This window comes from Suillus subalutaceus (genome assembly GCF_016647625.1).
Source record: "Suillus subalutaceus strain FC151 chromosome Unknown DFJ58scaffold_14, whole genome shotgun sequence".
NCBI classification, from domain to species: Eukaryota; Fungi; Basidiomycota; class Agaricomycetes; order Boletales; family Suillaceae; genus Suillus; species Suillus subalutaceus.
The window spans coordinates 480,369-498,473 of NW_024540263.1; the positions used below are offsets into that span (position 1 = coordinate 480,369).

General features: G+C 47.0%; 5 protein-coding genes across 5 annotated transcripts; 2 read left to right on the forward strand and 3 right to left on the reverse strand.

Moving 5' to 3' along the window:
* Window positions 1-1,022: 1,022 nt before the first annotated feature.
* On the reverse strand, window positions 1,023-3,917 carry DFJ58DRAFT_678805 (uncharacterized protein). The gene is made up of 7 exons (XM_041383166.1): window positions 3,105-3,917; window positions 2,459-3,028; window positions 1,989-2,405; window positions 1,844-1,936; window positions 1,595-1,775; window positions 1,264-1,535; window positions 1,023-1,207 (listed from the first exon to the last, which is right to left on the reverse strand). Exons 1-7 carry the CDS (start codon window positions 3,834-3,836, stop codon window positions 1,157-1,159), a joined length of 2,316 nt encoding a protein of 771 aa, XP_041248379.1. The 5' UTR covers window positions 3,837-3,917; the 3' UTR covers window positions 1,023-1,156.
* A 97-nt stretch (window positions 3,918-4,014) lies between these two features.
* Window positions 4,015-6,051, reverse strand: DFJ58DRAFT_859051 (glycoside hydrolase; the record flags this gene model as incomplete). Its single annotated transcript, XM_041393988.1, has 15 exons — window positions 4,015-4,219; window positions 4,269-4,359; window positions 4,412-4,459; window positions 4,513-4,560; window positions 4,607-4,676; window positions 4,722-4,786; window positions 4,838-4,934; window positions 5,047-5,101; window positions 5,154-5,198; window positions 5,251-5,363; window positions 5,476-5,525; window positions 5,579-5,625; window positions 5,670-5,686; window positions 5,747-5,801; window positions 5,853-6,051. Coding segments are annotated over 15 exons (1,089 nt in total), but the record flags the coding sequence as incomplete, so codon positions are not given.
* Window positions 6,052-6,788: 737 nt separating this feature from the next.
* Window positions 6,789-9,107, reverse strand: DFJ58DRAFT_767722 (glycoside hydrolase). The gene is made up of 18 exons (XM_041388875.1): window positions 9,069-9,107; window positions 8,667-9,021; window positions 8,564-8,618; window positions 8,486-8,502; window positions 8,395-8,441; window positions 8,292-8,341; window positions 8,211-8,235; window positions 8,068-8,155; window positions 7,971-8,015; window positions 7,864-7,918; window positions 7,794-7,809; window positions 7,655-7,735; window positions 7,539-7,603; window positions 7,422-7,491; window positions 7,328-7,375; window positions 7,227-7,274; window positions 7,084-7,174; window positions 6,789-7,035 (listed from the first exon to the last, which is right to left on the reverse strand). Exons 2-18 carry the CDS (start codon window positions 8,872-8,874, stop codon window positions 6,947-6,949), a joined length of 1,098 nt encoding a protein of 365 aa, XP_041248381.1. The 5' UTR covers window positions 8,875-9,021; window positions 9,069-9,107; the 3' UTR covers window positions 6,789-6,946.
* An 860-nt stretch (window positions 9,108-9,967) lies between these two features.
* On the forward strand, window positions 9,968-10,945 carry DFJ58DRAFT_767725 (mitosis protein DIM1-domain-containing protein). Its single transcript, XM_041388876.1, has 6 exons — window positions 9,968-10,252; window positions 10,317-10,360; window positions 10,419-10,466; window positions 10,529-10,556; window positions 10,609-10,678; window positions 10,730-10,945. The coding sequence occupies exons 1-6, from the start codon at window positions 10,040-10,042 to the stop codon at window positions 10,753-10,755; spliced, it is 429 nt and encodes a 142-aa protein (XP_041248382.1). The 5' UTR covers window positions 9,968-10,039; the 3' UTR covers window positions 10,756-10,945.
* A 4,429-nt stretch (window positions 10,946-15,374) lies between these two features.
* Window positions 15,375-17,814, forward strand: DFJ58DRAFT_767739 (FAD/NAD(P)-binding domain-containing protein). Its single transcript, XM_041388877.1, has 9 exons — window positions 15,375-15,535; window positions 15,586-15,720; window positions 15,788-15,860; window positions 15,921-15,931; window positions 15,978-16,031; window positions 16,090-16,458; window positions 16,511-16,615; window positions 16,665-16,813; window positions 16,866-17,814. Exons 2-9 carry the CDS (start codon window positions 15,624-15,626, stop codon window positions 17,595-17,597), a joined length of 1,590 nt encoding a protein of 529 aa, XP_041248383.1. The 5' UTR covers window positions 15,375-15,535; window positions 15,586-15,623; the 3' UTR covers window positions 17,598-17,814.
* The last annotated feature ends 291 nt before the right edge of the window (window positions 17,815-18,105 follow it).

Sequence of the window (18,105 nt, forward strand, 5' to 3'; positions counted from 1 at the left end):
CCCATTAAACGTGCGAGATTTCACTGTAACATATCTTCAAAGTCAACACAGGAGAAAAAACTTGAGGAGACAGTCAAAAAACTCACCAAGCAGGTCACAACGCTCAAAGAGCATGTAAGCGCCCTTCAAGCGACTGTAATTCTCCAGGGACGCTACTGTGATCGAGTTCGCCGTCATCTCGAGACACAAGAGAAGAAAGGCTGCTGAGAGGGTGACAATGTCAAGTTGAATGGAGATGGTATGCCAAGGCTACTTACCAGTGACGAGGTCTTCGAGCAAGTCCTGGTATACCAGGAGTGTCAACAGGCAAAAGCGGCCGAGAAGGAAACAAGGAAAGCAGCACAGATGGTACGAACTCGAGAGATGGAGTTGTGGATGCAAGAGGATGAGGCAAGAAAAAACCGAAACAAAGCCAAAACAGAGCAGTGGAAGGTAGCTGTTAAAGAGTGGGAGGTAGAACAACGGCTAGCAAAGCAAGAGAAACGAAAACCACAGTGGAAGAAGCCTGTCCGAGGACCACTCGAGAAGCCTTGTCCTAAGCCAAAGAATCCAAGGAGAAATGGTGGAAATATTGATGAGGAGGATGGGCAAGATCAAGGAGAGTTCATTGACATTCACGAAGGGTCGATTTGCGATGACAGCGAGTATGAGGATCACGACGAGTACGACGAGCGGTGAAATGTGACATTTGTCACACGCTGTAACATGGTTGTCACACCAACTGTACAAACGAATCAGGAAGGCGAGAAAATGACTCGTTCAACCAAGTGAGGTGCTGCCAACTAAGCAGGGCCCCAGATGTTTTAAAAACTTGGTATATAGTAGATCAAACCCTGCTCTGTCAGATGTACCAGATCAATTTTTGTATATTAAAGATTTCATTTTTTTACACTCGTTTTTTCATTTCACCGTCCAAAGGAGCGGTTGATCACTGTATTTGTACTCCTTCAACATTCTCCGTGCTTATAAATAAATTCATCTCGACGTGTCAGTCACGTGTTTTCAAAATCAACCTGTGTTCAGTGCCGAGTCAAGCGTAAGTCACCCTTTCCGCGATCTTGTAATTATAGTGTACATGCGTCAGGATTGCAAGCAACAAGATTCATCGATGTAATATAGGAAAATTGGATGTGAGGAAAACGAAGGTAAAACAAAACTATTCACATCCAACCTGGATCATCCATGCCCTACAGCGCTCCAAATCATCCTGATAGAACTGTTAGGTAGTTCCCCATCAGACAGACTATAATGAACGACACTCACGTCACGTATTTGAAGAACATCCGTTACATCCAGAACGACATCCTTCACCGTATCCATCGCCTTGGATACATATACTCGCCAGGGAACTTGCTTGGTTGTGTTTTCTGGCATGCAAGTTGACGGCGCAGGGCAACGACACCCAGAGTTCCGTTGGAAACGCGATTTTTCCATATCTGCTTCAGCTGTGTAATGGAGAGCGATGGCGATGATGAGACCGTCGAGCAGGGCAGAGGCCGTTAGCAGCGAAACAGGAAACTGCAGGACGTCAGGTTCTGGGGCATGGTCAGACAATGCTAATGCTGATGAAATATGACCCAGAGAGGGTGAGTACCTGTCAAGGCATCGAACAGCCTGTTCCATATTTCAACTTGGACCGATTTCCAGCCATCCTTCACAGGTTCTGTAGCTTTCCGTAACGTAGGTAAAGCTAGCCAGAGTTCATCCATGAGACCTTGTGGTGTGATACTACCAAGACTGAAATCGCAAGCGGAAAGTATATCGCGTTGCGAAACCTGATGGGTAACCACGGTATGAGAAAAAGAGACCGCTATCAACGCATGACAGGTCGATAGAATGATACCTCGAGGTCCTGATACGATATGGTATGCCGTGCTAGGTCCAAGAATTCATACGCGTATACAGGACTAAGTGGGCCCAAGAAGTCACGATGAAACTGCCAAATACAAATAAGGGTCTATGAATGTTTGATCTACAAATGGTCCTACCTTGACGCATAGTGCTAATGATCCAAGAGCGGTATCCCATATAACCGCCTCCTGACCGTCCTGCCAATTATCTGACTCGGACTCGTATCCACTTACCTGTTCTCCTTTCACTACGACTGTATCATCAGATCCAGCATCTAATTCGTCGTCCGAGTCTTCGCCAGTAGATTCGTCACTGCTATCTTCCGAACTCGATGCCTTCCTATTCGTCGACGAGTCATTGCGCCCTCTTAAAGATCGGGCGGGCGACGCGATCGCTGACACGTTGATACTTGGTTTCTTGTCTGCAACACGGAAGAAATATCTGTAAAAGAGATGAACCGCGTGAAACCTCGTATTTCGACAGGTGTCTAGTTGATCAAAAAGGTCATCGATTTCGACACAGTCTTTTTTCATTGGAGGGATGTTCGGGAGGACCTGCGAGTTTGTCAGCAAGCCCATCCATTCGCAAAGGGTAAATCAACTCTTGCATCCAACATCCAACTAACGACTTCTTCGCGGAAGCAATAATCGAGTCCGAGCGCCCTTGACCATCGTTCGCGACTTTGAGACTTTCCTGTGCCTAGAGATGGACCCGAGCTTCGACTCGCTACGGATTCAGATTCAGAGGCAGAAAGCGAGCTCTCGTCGGTCCAGTATTCGTCGTCGGATACGGAGCTCTCACTCTCGCTTCGGGTAGAGCAGTCATCAGGAATTTGAAGAAGGTCCAGGCCATCGCTTTTACGCTCTTCTCTTTCTTTCGTGAGAAGAATCTTGATCCGATCGCCTGCCCGATCTTCCTCACACTTGATAATGAAAGGGCTAGGAGACCTGGGAGGCGCAATGATGGGGACAGGTGGTATCTTCGGTGATTGTTTAGCGGGCGCACGGACGGCAGGAGTACGTAAAAGAGGGTTTCTCTTTGCACGTAAATAGCCAACTGTGTCAGGAAGAGGTGTGGCTGGCACAGTAGGGGGGCATATAAGTGAATCAAGCTGAGTTGTTCGGTACAAGATGGTTGGGCGAAGCGATCCAGTTGAAGGGTTTGACCCGTCCAAAAGCTGTTTTATTGTGCGTCGTCAACTTCCACGCAAAGGAATATACACAGCATTTTGACAAGGAATCGTTTCAACGAACCTTGACCACGCCCTCGTCGTCCCTGTCAGTAGAAGTTTGTGAAACAAGAGACTGGGCTCTGCGTAGACTGGCTGGCTCCTTTGCCAAAAAATGAGTCCGTATCTTGAGTAGATCAGGACGATCACTGGCTAGATAACCGGTCCTGGCTCTCTTTGTCGGAGGTTCCTCCTCCACATTTTCTCCTAGGTCCTCGAGTGGAAGAGTTCCGTAGTTATGAAAACGTCCTTCGCTCGAGTTGCCGACGATCGATTGGGATCTTGATAGTGACTTTTCTGTGCTCAAGGTCTGGTTGGTTCTTAGGCAGTCCAAAATATGCGCAGACTCCGCTCCAGCATGAGCAATGGAACCCGGGGGATATATGCAAGAGCCAGAAGAGGAATGAGAGGTCGTCTCCTCATTTTCGTCTTCGTATGAAAGAGGTTCTTGAATCGGAGAGGAAGAAGGTGGTGGGCTTCCAGATATATCGTCCAACTCGTATTCGTAGCCAGGAGTGACTAGAGAAACTGGACTAAAATCAGAAGACAGGTATCCAGTGTGGATATATGCGCGTAAATTTGAGCTCGTAGTGAGGTCGATGAAGTTTCCTTGGTCAACTAATGAGATTCCGATGCGCGGCTCCGATTTATCGTGGTGGCCTTCGATACCAGCTGACAGAGAGCTGGATGGCGTGCTGGTGTTACTTGAGTGGCTTGAAGACGCGGACATCGAGTGACAGGTATTTGACTTCTCCATCCCAACCTCCTAGCTGATTGCAGTTGAAAGATTAACAGTACTAGCTCTTCGAAAGGAGAAAGACTTTGGAAGAATATTTAGGTAGGGTAAATACTAAAATGAATGCTTTTAAGTCTCTTACGTACTCCCTCCAAGAATGGTATCAGTATGACTTTCGATTCCTCGGCTCGGAAGGGCCTCTTGGGCAAAAGAGTGTATATCACAAACGACTGTGTAACAAAAAGAGCGCATAACACGATGGTTGCATGCGGCTGTATGTTTTTTTACCGCAAGGAAGGTGAGCGCTAGGCTACCTCACTGTGTGAATCCAGCAATAATATTGTTGTTGATGATAGATCCGGCTTTTCCACCACTTGTCTGCAAACCAGACCAATCCCAGTTACCTATCATGGTCTGTTAGTAGTGGACTGAGGGAAGCTGTAACTCGTATACCTGTGCACGATCCACTTCCACAGTTCACTGCAACTCTGTAAGCACCGCTGTTGGCCGTCAAGGAGGTAGTACCAGGGTTGAAGTTGATGTCCTGAGACAGTCCCGTGAAACCCTTGTCGATGTCAAACTGAAAAATCACATACAGAGATAGTGACCCCGTTACCCGGGGTGCCCATGTTGGCGGGATAGCTCTGTAGGTATGTTATATGACTGACAACGGCAGAGCGTGGTAAGACACACGTACCTGGGTAATCAGAACGCCATAATAGGTACAGTTGGTTGCAGTATTGGCCTACAAAAAAATCAGTCCACGATCATTGTCATCAAAAACCACCCACGGTATATGTAACATTTTGTACCATACTGTTTGTCGCGGATGCGTCGGTCTTGATACGGAACGAGTATGCGCTACTCATGTCAGTACAACTCTAATTCACCTTGTGCTGCAGTCACCTGCTAACAACGTTGTTTCCGGAAATCTCGACATTGGAGACGACGACATTTGACGAGATGGAGCCCTAGGCGACAGATATTTAAATAATTTGCACAAAATTGATGAAGCGGCTCACGATGGAGATACCGTGACCGTATTCACAGTAGTTGTCGGCAAAAGTGATGTTTGTCCCCCTGCCGATGGCCAAACAATCGTCCTGCAAAACGAAATACCTTGTAAGCAAAGGGATGTCGAAGCTCAATCGTCAGACGGACCTGATTGAGGACGGTGCTGAATGTCCGTAAGTGTCCGTAAGTCAACAGAGTAACTAGAGAATAGACGAACCTATTTTGAATGATTAAATTACTACCGCCAACGTCAAAGCCGTCAGTGTTGTGTCCTTTTCGGGTGGCAAGATCAAAAAAACTTAAGTAGATGGACGCGCCACTCACCAGCAGAATTTGTGCCGCTTTGCGAGTTAGGATAGTTACCCTGCGCTGTTCTTGATGTCAAAATAAGACACCCCGCTAATAACATGCAAGCACGCACAATCATCGACAGTGACGCCAGAGATGGTGAGAGGTCCTGGATTTACAATCGCAAAGGCTTGGGCGGGGGAGTTTACAACATACACGTCCTGCATAAACAGATTAGCCATCTGTCTGGAACAGCTGGAGAGACTCGAGCGCATACGTTCAAGGTGCCCGAGATATATATTCTAGCAGACGCAAGGTTAAAAAAAGACCGCAGTATAACAGTAACTAATGAGCTTACCCCATCATTGGGTGTGGCTTTGTTATGCCGGCATTCGTACCTTGACCATCCTACGACAGTGTAAGATGAAGTAAAACCCTCGCGAGTGAACCAGCGTATTTACCCAGTAGAAAGGCCCCCCGCCATCCCACCTCTGGTTGTTTCCGTTAACTGGGAACGTCAGGAAATGCCACAACTTTAAACAACCCACGTACAAGTGATATCATTCCCACTGTTCAGACAGCCTTGGTCAGGTTCTCCGAGTCACTGAAGTAGTAGTGTCTGCACTCACATGACTTGGAACAGGGGACCGGCCCAGCTCACGTTTCCGAACTGAATCTCGCCCACTAAAAAGAATCAGGGATGCGCAGAGGGAAGTATCCGACTGGCACGCTCACAAACGTTGACAGTGGTACCGTCCAGCAGCTGCAGTTCGAACGTTTGTCCGGCAGGGACAGTGAACGCGTTGATATTCACTGTCGTGCATTTGATAGCACTACTAACGTCGTTCAAGGACGAGATTGTACCGGTGCAACCACTGCTGCTGGCTGCAGTGACTGCAGCAATCCCGGCCACGAGAAAACCAAGAGCTAACAAGGGAAACATGTTGATTAATATGGGCGACTAGCCTGGTCTTAAATCTACCAGAGAAATACGGCCATCGGTACTTGCGAGAAAAAGTGCCCAGGATAATTGATCTTACGCGCGAGCTCCATTTACCAATGAGGCCTATCGTCTAGGCGGCAGGCTGCATCTTCGATTGTCGTTAGACTCCAGTGGTAACTGGCCCAATAAAAAATGTGACAGACTAACAGTCAATATTATGTTTCTGCACTTCGTCGTCGTAACTATATCGACCATCAATGTGTGCATTATGTCAGCTACTGCCAGGAGCCTACCTTCATCTTACTAGTATTTTGTGAACGGGTCAGGAAAATTGGAGTATGGCAGGGGTATTAGGACTGTATGAAATTTTGGGAATGCGGGGTTAACGAAGACTTTGCAGGTGGCCAGCCCGCGGCAGAACTTGTCTGCAGAACTGCCGAAGACCACTTGAACGAGGTGGAAGCAATCTAGTCGTAGTGACTAAAGCTCCGGTTGCTCTCGCAATATATATTTTCGGCTAACAGTCCAAATTACCAGTAATTTCAGGAAGAAAAGACACCCGCATACTTACTACATAGAGGTAATTTGAGGCAGGATTTGATGCTGGTGTGGGGTTTTAGCACAAACAAGCCTAATCAGAGTTGCCAAGGCATGTGATCACATCAAGTATAATAAGGCTCCCTAATTGAGCAACCCAAGCGAGTACTCCTTGCAAAAATGGTAAGTTCGACTTTTGATTCCTCGACTCGGAAGGGCCTCTTGGGCAAAAGAGTGTATATTACAAACGACTGTGTAAAAAAAGAATGTGTAACAAAGAGAAAACATAACACAATAGCTGCATGCAGCCACGTTTTTTGACTGCAATGAAGCTAAGTGCTAGGCCACATCACTGTGTGAATCCAGTAATAACATTGTTGTTAACGATAGATCCGGCTTTTCCACCACTTGTATGCAAACCAGACCAATCCCAGTTACCTATCGTGATCTGTCAGAATAGATCGAGGGAAGCTGTAACATGTATACCTATGCACGATCCACTTCCACAGTTCACTGCAACTCTGTAAGCACCGCTGTTGGCCGTCAAGGAGGTAGTACCAGGGTTGAAGTTGATGTCCTGAGACAGTCCCGTGAAACCCTTGTCGATGTCAAACTGAAAAATCACATACAGAGATAGTGACCCCGTTACCCGGGGTGCCCATGTTGGCGGGATAGCTCTGTAGGTATGTTATATGACTGACAACGGCAGAGCGTGGTAAGACACACGTACCTGGGTAATCAGAACGCCATAATAGGTACAGTTGGTTGCAGTATTGGCCTACAAAAAAATCAGTCCACGATCATTGTCATCAAAAACCACCCACGGTATATGTAACATTTTGTACCATACTGTTTGTCGCGGATGCGTCGGTCTTGATACGGAACGAGTATGCGCTACTCATGTCAGTACAACTCTAATTCACCCTTGTGCTGCAGGTCACCTGCTAACAACGTTGTTTCCGGAAATCTCGACATTGGAGACGACGACATTTGACGAGATGGAGCCCTAGGCGACAGATATTTAAATAATTTGCACAAAATTGATGAAGCGGCTCACGATGGAGATACCGTGACCGTATTCACAGTAGTTGTCGGCAAAAGTGATGTTTGTCCCCCTGCCGATGGCCAAACAATCGTCCTGCAAAACGAAATACCTTGTAAGCAAAGGGATGTCGAAGCTCAATCGTCAGACGGACCTGATTGAGGACGGTGCTGAATGTCCGTAAGTGCCTGTAAGTTGACAGAGTAACTAGATAATATACGAACCTATTTTGAATGATTAAATTACTACCGCCAACGTCAAAGCCGTCAGTGTTGCGTCCTTTTCGGGTGGCAAGTTCAAAAAAACCTAAATAGATGGACACGCCACTCACCAGCAGAATTTTTGCCGCTTTGCGAGTTAGGATAGTTACCCTGCGCTATTCTTGATGTCAAAATAAGACACCCCGCTAATAACATGCAAGCACGCACAATCATCAATAGTGACGCCAGAGATGGTGAGAGGTCCTGGATTTCCAATCGAAAAGGCGTGGGCGGGAGAGTTCACAACATAAACGTCCTGCATAAACAGATTACCATCTGTCTGGAACGGCTGAGGCGACTCGAGCGCATACGTTCAAGGTGCCCGAGATATATATTCTAGCAGACGCAAGGTTAAAAAAAGACCGCAGTATAACAGTAACTAATGAGCTTACCCCATCATTGGGTGTGGCTTTGTTATGCCGGCATTCGTACCTTGACCATCCTGCAGCGGTATAAGATGAAGTGAGACCCTTGCGAGTGAAGTAGCGTACTTACCCAGTAGAAAGGCCCTCCACCATCCCACTTCTTGTTGTTTCCATTAACTGGGAACGTTATGAATTGCCACAACATTAAACAACCCACGTACAAGTGATATCATTTCCTCTGTTAAGACGGTCTTGGTCAGGTTCTTCAAGTCACTTGAAGTAGTAGTGCCTGCACTCACCCGACTTGGAATAGGGGACCGGCCCAGCTCATGTTTCCGAACTGAATGTCGCCCACTAAAAAGAATCAGGGATGTGCAAAGCGAAGTATCCGACCACGCTCACAAACGTTGACAGTGGTACCGTCCAGCAGCTGCAGTTCGAACGTTTGTCCAGCAGGGACGGTGAACGCGTTGATATTCACTGTCGTACATTTGATGGCACTACTAACGTCGTTCAAAGACGAAATTGTACCAGTGCAGCTACTGCTGCCAGCTGCGGTGACTGCAGAAATCCCGGCCACGAGAAAACCAAGACCTAGCAAGGGAAACATGTTGATTAATATGGGCGACTAGCCTGGTCTTAAATCTGCCAGAGAAATACGGCCATCGGTACTTGCGAGAAAAAGTGCCCAAGATAATTGATCTTACGCGCGAGTTCCATTTACCAATGAGGCCTATCGTCTAGGCGGTAGGCTGCAGTCGTTAGTCTCCAGTGGTAACTGGCTAAATAGAAACTGTGATAGACTAACGGTCAATGTTATGTTTCTGTACTTCGTCGTCGTAACTATATCGACCGTCAATATGTGTGCATTATGTCAGCTACTGCCAGTGGAGCCTACCTTCATCTTACTCTGAGCCTTTGTGAGCGCGTCGGGAAACTGGAGTAGGGCAGGGCCCTGGGACTGCATGAAATTTTGGGAACGCAGGGTTGACGAAGGCCCTGCCGGCGGCCAGGCCGCGGAAAAATTTGTCTGCAGAACTGTCGGAGTCAACTTGAACGAGGTAGAAGTAATCTAGTCGTGGTAATTTAAGGTCCGGATTGCTCTCGCAATATATATTCCGGGCTCACAATCCATATTGCCAGTAATTTCAGGAAGAAAAGACCGGTACCCGGATAGAGGTGTGATACGGTGTGATGAGGGTTGAAGGGACGACGTATGACAGTAGCTATGGTAGTTACACCACGACGAGCCCTCCAACGGCATCAAAAGAGGGCAGGATTTTGAGCACAAGACAGCTAGGCATAAGCCACCTCATGATGGTATCCAGTGTAACATTGTAGTTAGGGATACCAAACACCCAATTCCACCGCTTCTACTTATGCCAAATAAGACCAATCCCAGGTGGTCTGTTAGGGAAGTTGGAGATATTAGCATAGCGTCCGAGCCACCAGAAACAACGACCACGGTGCAATGAGGCGACCGGTGGAAACTTGAACATCATTGATGCGGGGCCTACAACATTGAGTCCTGCAGCAAGCCAGTCGAAAAGGAGGTCTAACCCTCGTCGGCAGAGGCACCCTATTATCATAGAGCGTTGCGCTCCCATTTGAATGTACTTTCTAAAGAGTACAAAATGTTGGCCGCTATCGGGTTTGCAGTGGCAGTGGAAGTGGAAGTGACTTCTGAGTGTGGCTGTGCCCGCCTTGCTCGTCGAAGTCGCCACTGTAGTGTGTCTCCAGCAGTTTGGTCCTGAGCTCTCCATATCCTCACCCACATGTCCTACTTCCTTCCACACCTGCCCAGCGGCTGGCATGTCGACGAAGCCATCAAGTCTGAAGAGGACCGTATCGTCGTAATTCGCTTTGGCCATGACTGGGACCATCAATGCATGACGATGGACGAGACCCTCTACTCTGTCGCAGAGAAAGTGCAAAACTTTGCAGTCATCTACCTCGTAGATATCACCGAGGTCCCGGACTTTAACAAGGTGTGCATATTCCACAGGTCTTGTTCCACTTGCGCTAACTATCGATCGTGGCAAAATGGTGCAGATGTACGAGTTATACGATCCGTGCACCGTCATGTTCTTCTATCGGTACGGTTTGATACCCCAGTTATAATACCGAATGCGCAGCTGAAATATTGCGTATCAGTAACAAACATATCATGATTGATCTCGGAACTGGTAACAACAACAAGATGTACGTGGCCCATCCAGCCCTGCACATTGATCTATCTCAAAAAAATGCATTGCCTGCTGCAGAAACTGGGCAATGAATCACAAACAGGAGGCACGTCATGATTTGTCTTGTTGGCCCACCTTATTGATGCGTCTTATCGTAGCTGATTGACATCATTGAAACTGTTTACCGCGGAGCCTCCAAGGGCCGTGGTCTTGTCGTATCACCAAAAGGTTTGTATTTAAATATCGTCAGTATTGTACTCGGGCTCATTGTCATCCCAGATTATTCCACCCGTTACAGATATTAGACTGATCTCCGTGCCTCTCGCACTCTTCTACCCTGTACTTGTACCAAATTATGTATAGCAACAAACGTGATGCATGTTTGTGTGTTTCCCACTTTTTACTGTTATCGAATGTTCAAGAGTAACCCCATTGATATTGTTTTTCCTCGACGATCACTACAAGAGAAGAAATTCTGTCATAACGCTTCGTAACGCAACACGTATTCAGGGACCAGCCTGTGGTACGGGGTGCCGTTTCTTCCATATACAGCAATGGACGTGTGGGTGCAAGGCAAGGCACAACTTGAAAGACCACATCAAGCATTGCCCGAGTGCACCCTGATGTCAAATACAGCACTGGTATGATTTCGTAGCCTGATTAACAAACATCGGTTCAAATTCAAAATACCGAAGTATTTGGTATGTACGCCGCAGTTTTTCACTACCCACTTACACGTAGTTGTCGAAGTATACGACATGGTGTTAAAAGCAGCACTGATTGAAGCTCGATCATACGTCTGATCTGGCAGAACATCGGTCCCATAAATAGGGGTTGAAAACAACACTCAAAATCCAAATGTTTGTCAACCTTCTCCGGTACCCTGCATCAAATTGCTAATGTCATTCGTGTACTTACATATGCCCAAGGCATGTCAATTGCTGATGGGAAAGTTTGCGAACAAGTTACAGCACCAGCGGTGTACTCGATCAAGCTCCACCGTCAGTGATGACAGTACTGTGGATAGAGCTGGCACAGTTCATATGTGTCCTAACTGGACTGTAACCCGAAAAGTCCGATACATATTCTTGTGTTATCGTCCACTGTCCAACTGCCAGTGGACATATTTTGTGTGAGAATCACTCTTCGTTGGGCTGAATACCCTACATAGTCATTGATATTTGCCAGTTCACCCTGATCCCTCCGTTGACATCGAGTCGTTGTCCTTCCCGAGCCAAATCAGCAGATGCGGCGATGGGATACATCTTGGCCCAGGATCTTTGATATTCTAACTCCTTCGTGCAGTCTTGTACCTGCCATCGAGAATGCCTTCGCCATGTGGTCGACCCGGGTTGCACTGACACACAGTTGTGTGTTGTCCAAAACTTCGATCACAGTGTTCGGTACTGTGCATCCAATGATTCAGCACGAATCACTTCGAACGTGCACGCCTGATCTCCTAGAGTGACAACTTGCGCTAAGCCTTTGACACACATCATTGGCAACCGTTCAACGAAACTGTCACGACACCCCAGCCCCTCCCAACATATTGGCAATACCATCCCTTCAACATCCACCCACAGACTATTCTCGCAGATGCTACATACAAACCAGGTCTTTACCCAGTGATATTGTTTGATACATCAAATCAAATTATATCGCAGGTGAGCTGTCATAGCACCTTTTAGTAAATCGATGCTCACTATTCTCTTTCAACTCGGCTCATTTTCTGTAACAGCGTTAACTTCACTAATACTCTCGACTCGATATTTCAAATTTCAGTCTTGGCTCACCCACGTAGATAGGTCATCAGCGGTATGATTCATTACGACCCTTTCGGGCACTCGTCGATGACCCGAAGCATACCCCATTCAATTGCATTGTGGAGAACGGTTTCATCTATGTGAGTAGTCATTTTGAACCTAACTTTGATACTACTAGACGGTATTATGTACCCGCTATCCTCACGGAGGCCGTGTAGTTTTGTATTATTGATGGCCGCGAAAGAGAAATGATTGTATTCTTCACCGTAATTCCCAACAATAACATTTTTATTTACAATATGATAAGCAATAATTAATGAAACAAAGTTCCTTTGAACTAAGAACGATACATGCGAATGAGGAATATTAGTGCTGTCCAATGAGAACAACAAAAAATGTAAGACGAGGGCGAGAAAGATACGCGGGGTGCGGGGAAACCGCGGGAACGCGGAGACTTTGAAACTGAGATGACAAACGGTGACATGTACAAGATGAAAAGATCATTAGGTGATGCAAACGGAGTCATGGCTGCGGTGATTGTAATCATTCTTTGACTATAACGTACTTAGTGCTGCATACACTGTTATACTCTACTATCCGCTTACTGTTCAATCGGCCACCTTCCATTCTCACATCATGACGCTTGCCGCTGAGCGCTGAATAGGGGGCCATAGGGAATACCGCTGCATCAAAATAGCAGAGTATGCGTTGATTTGTATCCAGTACTGATCGGAATTTATTTTTATATACAAGGTGACGCAATCATACTATGAAAATCCACTTCTGTTTGATATTCTTGGAACAGATGCTTGAGCTCGCTGCACGCGACAGCGAGCTCGAAGATACGGGCGATGGCCCTGTGCAGGCGGCATCTACATGCGCGTGGCACTGAGACTGGTAAGTTGATCCCCTTTCTTCAGGTGCTGCTTCGAAACGCTAATACAGGCTATCTAGATGCGGTCACCTCGGTGAAATAGCCCTAGATAGATATTGTCCTACGGTGGTTATATGATGTATTATCACGCAATGGATATATCCTGTATGGTGGATGACTACAGTATAAGATATATCGGACTTTTAGGGTAATGAGTCATAAGGATGCATCCTTCTACCTGTATCCTGTGGGTGATCACGTACGCTAGACAAACGAGTCAGGTGGTGCCGCGTTCGCACATTTAATTTATAGTACAAGGATCTGAGGAGTTATACTGTGCGAGAGAACCAGGGTATTCGCGAATTCAGAGATGCGGTCATGGCAGACTGTATTGTTCTCCATAGATTATACTCTCAATAGGACATCAAATGGATTTTTTTTAAAAAAGGGGGGGCCGTGGAGGACGCCTAAGTGGCATTAGGGCGAGGGGAAAGGCAGACATGCTGTAATCTTGATGCCATCACGATGAAGGAGAGTAAGTAACCACGTACGTGTTTACGTGTAAATCTTTCGTCTCGGTAAATTAGGGGGTAGCGGAGACACATTTGCTTCCGTTTATGATATTGTGACATCGTTTCGACAAACCTATCGAATTGATTGCATTAGTACAGTACCGTGACCTGTGATCCAACGTGTGAATGAGTCGGTGAGCTCATCGTTGATAACGTTGAGCACAGTAGAAGGCACGTGGTCGATCTTTCTACCAAGCCAGAAATAGAGTTTCGAGAAGGTACGTATACGCGGATGAATTAGAGTTTTGTTTAAGTTACCGGTAACTTCCATGGTATACATCCACCTCGGAGTCTACGCTGAATCCTGATCATGAGAGCAGATTGACGGTCTGCATCTCAGACTGCAAATTTGTCTTACTCCAAAGGATCATCAATTTTTCACACAAATCATCATTCCAACGTCGACTTACCGGTAACTTCCATAGAACATATGACCACAACTGGCTAGTAACGATTAAGCCTGAGTGTGGGACGCCACAAGGGAAGGTCTCGATCCAACGAAGTCTCCAACATTGAAAAAGCGGTGTTAAGATAAGCACAATGATTTACTTAGTTACTAGAATTACTCATGTTACTGAGTTGCGCACCATCAGAGACCAATTTCTCTGCTTGCAAGTGCAGTGCTTAACTCACATCAACAATGTACCGATCCAAATGAGACACGCTAATGCTAGATTACGCCGCTACAACGAATATGACAAACAAGGTTGTAGCCGATGCAGGCGGTGTTTACTTCATCGTTTATTTCGTTCTGTCCAATACGATCCCTCGTATATGTCTGCTTTGCCTCAGATCGTCCTCGCTCTATCCCTCGGATCATCCTCGCTTTCTCCCTCGGAGTATGGTCAGATCAATTTCTCGTTTCCGCAATCATCGATTGTGTTTGACCCTATCTTCGGTTCCACGTTTAGCGGGGGAGGGTGCTTTCATTATCTCGCCTTGCCTTTGGTCCTCTCGTCAGTGTGTTTTTTTCGTCGCTCCCACGTTTAGTGGGGGAGGGTTCTTTCGATAGGATACGTCTTCTCCTTTCATTGTCTCACGTGCGTTATCCAGGATGTTCTTAGTGAAGACGCCCCTCGAGTGTTGGATGGAGGCCCTTTTTTTCACTCTGCACTGTTCACAATGTATGTGATTACCCCGATTGTTATGACGCACTTTATTATCCCCACCATTATCCCGCGATATTTACCACTGCTGAGCCTTCTGTGCTTGGTTCTTTAAGTGTCTCGTGTCTCCTATCTCATTGGCGCTCCTGCTTCTCGTGTCATCTTTTGTTCACGGGTTGTATTTCATTTAACGCGTTTGCTGTCGTGATCACATTACATGACGTGTTTATCTCACTCTCGCTGTCTCATTTAGAGAGTGCAAGTTATCCTTTTTTCCCTTAAGGACCAGGCCTAGACCACTCTAACGGTTTCTGATGGTTGGCGGGAACTGATCGAACAGTTTAATTATGCATACGGCAAGCCATCTTGAATGAACATGCCAGATATAATACATGTGACTAAAACGTAAGACCCTGAACGTTCTGAACTAATTATGGTTGAAAATGGCCGGAAGGTGGAATCGGGGATTGACGGCTTGGCCGCCGTTGTGGTACAGTAGTTGTAATACACGTCAGATGGAGATACTGGTCATGCGGTGGCCCTTGAGAAATAATACGGTACGAATCCACGTCACCTGTTTATTCTATCATTTCAGACTTTGCCGATTCATTGTAAGAATGCTGGCTTACTAGAGCTTCCATAATCTACATAAATACTGTCCGAGATCCTGAAACCCAAGCATCCTTCAAGCTTGCTAAAGTTTCTTGAGGCCGAGCGCACACCGATCGGCATAGTAGGCCGATACAGCCGTAACGGGACACCAGACAGTGGTATTATCTCACGGTTCTTATCTGATAAACCCCATTCAACGAACCCGTAGTACTTGCAGGCCCGTCAGGTACTAGTAGTGACTTCAGCATGTCCGCTACCATGAAGGTCTCTCATGAGTCTTCGACTTCCCTGCACACATCAATTCCTACAAGGACGGTCGTCGTCATGGGCGGTTCTTACGGAGGTGTGTTCAACGCGCGTGACGTTAAAATTCATTTTTTTTCACTGACCCTTCTCCAATTATTCTCTAGGTTCAAGGGCCGCTCAACTTCTTGCAGAGGGTTTGCCACAGGGTTGGAGACTTGTTTTGGTAGATAGAAATTCGTACGTTGCCCTGATCCCGGATTTAGTGGAAGTATTCCGTTAACCTCCGTTGCCCCTTAGCCACATGAACCGTGAGCTTTGTTGCTTTCAAGCTTGGAAGAGGTCTCATTTTGTTAGACGTTTACAACTTTTCTAGATATGCCGTTCTCGCTGGTCACGAGCATAAAGCATGTGCGTTCGCCTATTCCGCATGCTCCACCCTGCACGGATCCTAACTTTTCCATTTTAGTCATCCCGTACATTAACTTCCCATCTAGTCCGCTTTCAGATATTCATTCATGTTCAACTCATGTTCGTGTACAAGCAACCATCACTTCCATAGACGACCATCGCATCAACCTCTCTCCGAACCTGGGAGAATCACAGCACTCATCCTTAGAGTTTGATTATGCCATTTATGCTCTCGGCTCCCACTTGCCCTCGCCAATAGACCTCTGGAGTCACGAAAAAGGTAGAATGAAGTCGAGTTTGGAACCACGTGAAATACCAACATATGGAGGAACAAAGTCGGAGGGTACCTCATCCCTCCGAGAACGCCAGGAACGCGTCGGCGCCGCGGCGTCCGTGTTAGTGGTAGGCGGCGGCGCGCTTGGTATCCGTAAGTTACGTCATTTCATTACACGAAAAACGCGTTTGATGGTTATATATAGAATTTGCAACCGACATTGCTGCCGTATACCCGCAAAAGCGCGTCACGCTTCTGCATTCCCGTCATCGTTTATTGCCCAAGTTTGACGACGCGATCCATGAAGAAGGTGAGTCTTGTGTTGTCTATTATGTGATTTCAACTAAGCGATGATACAGCCCTTCAGGGTTTGCAGGAGCTGAACGTTCGGGTTATTCTTGGAGAGCGACTCGATTTCGAGTCTCTCCAACACACATCTAAGAAAGGGTCCTCAGAACCACGCGTAGTACGGACTCTATCAGGGCAGACAATAACTGCCGACCTACTGGTAGGATTTTCCAAATCAACAAGCGACAGTGAGCTAACGAGCATGTCATTAGCTCCTATGCACTGGTCAAGTACCGAACACGGAGCTCCTTCGCGACATGGACCCTCGTGCTGTAGCCACAGACACTGGACTGGCAAGTGTTCTGCGGACTATGCAACTTTGCGTCCCACCACCTTTAAAGCCTCACAAGTTTCAGGCAGATAACGACGAGGACAACGACGATGATGTACTGCATTGGTTGAGGAATTTTACTTTTGATATAGAAGAAGCGACAGGACCGTCAGAATTCCCACCATCCTCGCCATCCTCGCCGTCTTTCGTACATGATGACATACCTCCGACGTCATCTTCTCCACGTGTTCCATATTCGCCGTATTCCCTGTCACCCAGCTCATCCACGGATACCCTGGTGGAGTCCGACCTATGCCAAGAGACTTTATACCCAAATATCTTCGTCGTGGGGGACGCAGCAGATGCATTCAACGCGATCAAAGCTGGACATACAGCGTATTATCAAGCGGAGGTTGCCGCTCGGAATATCCTACGCCTCATCCATCAAGATGGGAAAGTTGGGATTGCAGCTAAGAACGACCTAGATTCGGAGCTCGAGGAGTATGCGCCTGGGCCTCCGGCGATTAAAGTGACCCTTGGTATGACGAAGTCGGTATACGAGGTAAACGGGATTGTAGGCACGAAAAATGATGGTGTGGAGGATTTGGATGCCGCTGCTATGTGGGCAGCGTGTGGGATACGGGATGTGAACGAGGAGGACATGTTTGCGTAGTTTGGTGTTTTTTGGTTCGTGGGCGGGAAAGCGCTTCGTGCTTTTGTCTCCGTTCGTCTCATTCCGTATGGTGTTTCTTCGTACCGACCGCAGTGTTATCTCTGAAATATGTTTGTTATTTCCCTCGATGAGTGATCTTAGGAAGCGGGTCTCGAGCCGACAGCTGCTAGTGATTCTCACAAGTTAGGAGTCAGTGCGTGGCGTAAAGAATCTATTCGGTCCGTACTGACGCTATCCCCGGCTCCCGGGCCCACGTCAGTGGAGGAGCCTCGGACCTGGATGGATGAACACGCTACTGATGGCCCGGGGCCAACTCGGGCACTACATATAGTAAGTATCTCGCCAGCTCATCGATCAGACAATATGCATGCCAACAATTATGAGCATGGATGGAGGTGGCCCCTTCGGATTCGTAGGCCGTATGCGAGTAGGTAAATCAAATGCACGCTGAACTTTTCCGACCATTGGATTGACGATACACCTGTAAGTTTCCTAGATTTGCCCTGCC

Excerpts from the sequence above, each read along its gene's own strand:
- DFJ58DRAFT_678805 (XM_041383166.1), bottom strand. The coding sequence starts at position 3,836 with ATGGAGAAGTCAAATACCTGTCACTCGATGTCCGCGTCTTCAAGCCAC. Across the intron at positions 3,029-3,104 it reads ACGACGAGGGCGTGGTCAAG|CTTTTGGACGGGTCAAACCC; the intron begins GTTCGTTGAAAC and ends ACAATAAAACAG. Across the intron at positions 2,406-2,458 it reads TCGTTAGTTGGATGTTGGAT|GTCCTCCCGAACATCCCTCC; the intron begins GCAAGAGTTGAT and ends ACAAACTCGCAG.
- DFJ58DRAFT_767722 (XM_041388875.1), bottom strand. The coding sequence starts at position 8,874 with ATGTTTCCCTTGCTAGGTCTTGGTTTTCTCGTGGCCGGGATTTCTGCA. Across the intron at positions 8,016-8,067 it reads TGGCGTCACTATTGATGATT|CGCAGGGTAACTATCCTAAC; the intron begins GTGCGTGCTTGC and ends CATCAAGAATAG. Across the intron at positions 7,376-7,421 it reads TACAAAATGTTACATATACC|GCCAATACTGCAACCAACTG; the intron begins GTGGGTGGTTTT and ends ATTTTTTTGTAG.
- DFJ58DRAFT_767725 (XM_041388876.1), top strand. The coding sequence starts at position 10,040 with ATGTCCTACTTCCTTCCACACCTGCCCAGCGGCTGGCATGTCGACGAA. Across the intron at positions 10,467-10,528 it reads ACTGGTAACAACAACAAGAT|AAACTGGGCAATGAATCACA; the intron begins GTACGTGGCCCA and ends TGCCTGCTGCAG. Across the intron at positions 10,679-10,729 it reads TCTTGTCGTATCACCAAAAG|ATTATTCCACCCGTTACAGA; the intron begins GTTTGTATTTAA and ends TTGTCATCCCAG.
- DFJ58DRAFT_767739 (XM_041388877.1), top strand. The coding sequence starts at position 15,624 with ATGTCCGCTACCATGAAGGTCTCTCATGAGTCTTCGACTTCCCTGCAC. Across the intron at positions 15,721-15,787 it reads CATGGGCGGTTCTTACGGAG|GTTCAAGGGCCGCTCAACTT; the intron begins GTGTGTTCAACG and ends ATTATTCTCTAG. Across the intron at positions 16,459-16,510 it reads CGGCGGCGCGCTTGGTATCC|AATTTGCAACCGACATTGCT; the intron begins GTAAGTTACGTC and ends GGTTATATATAG.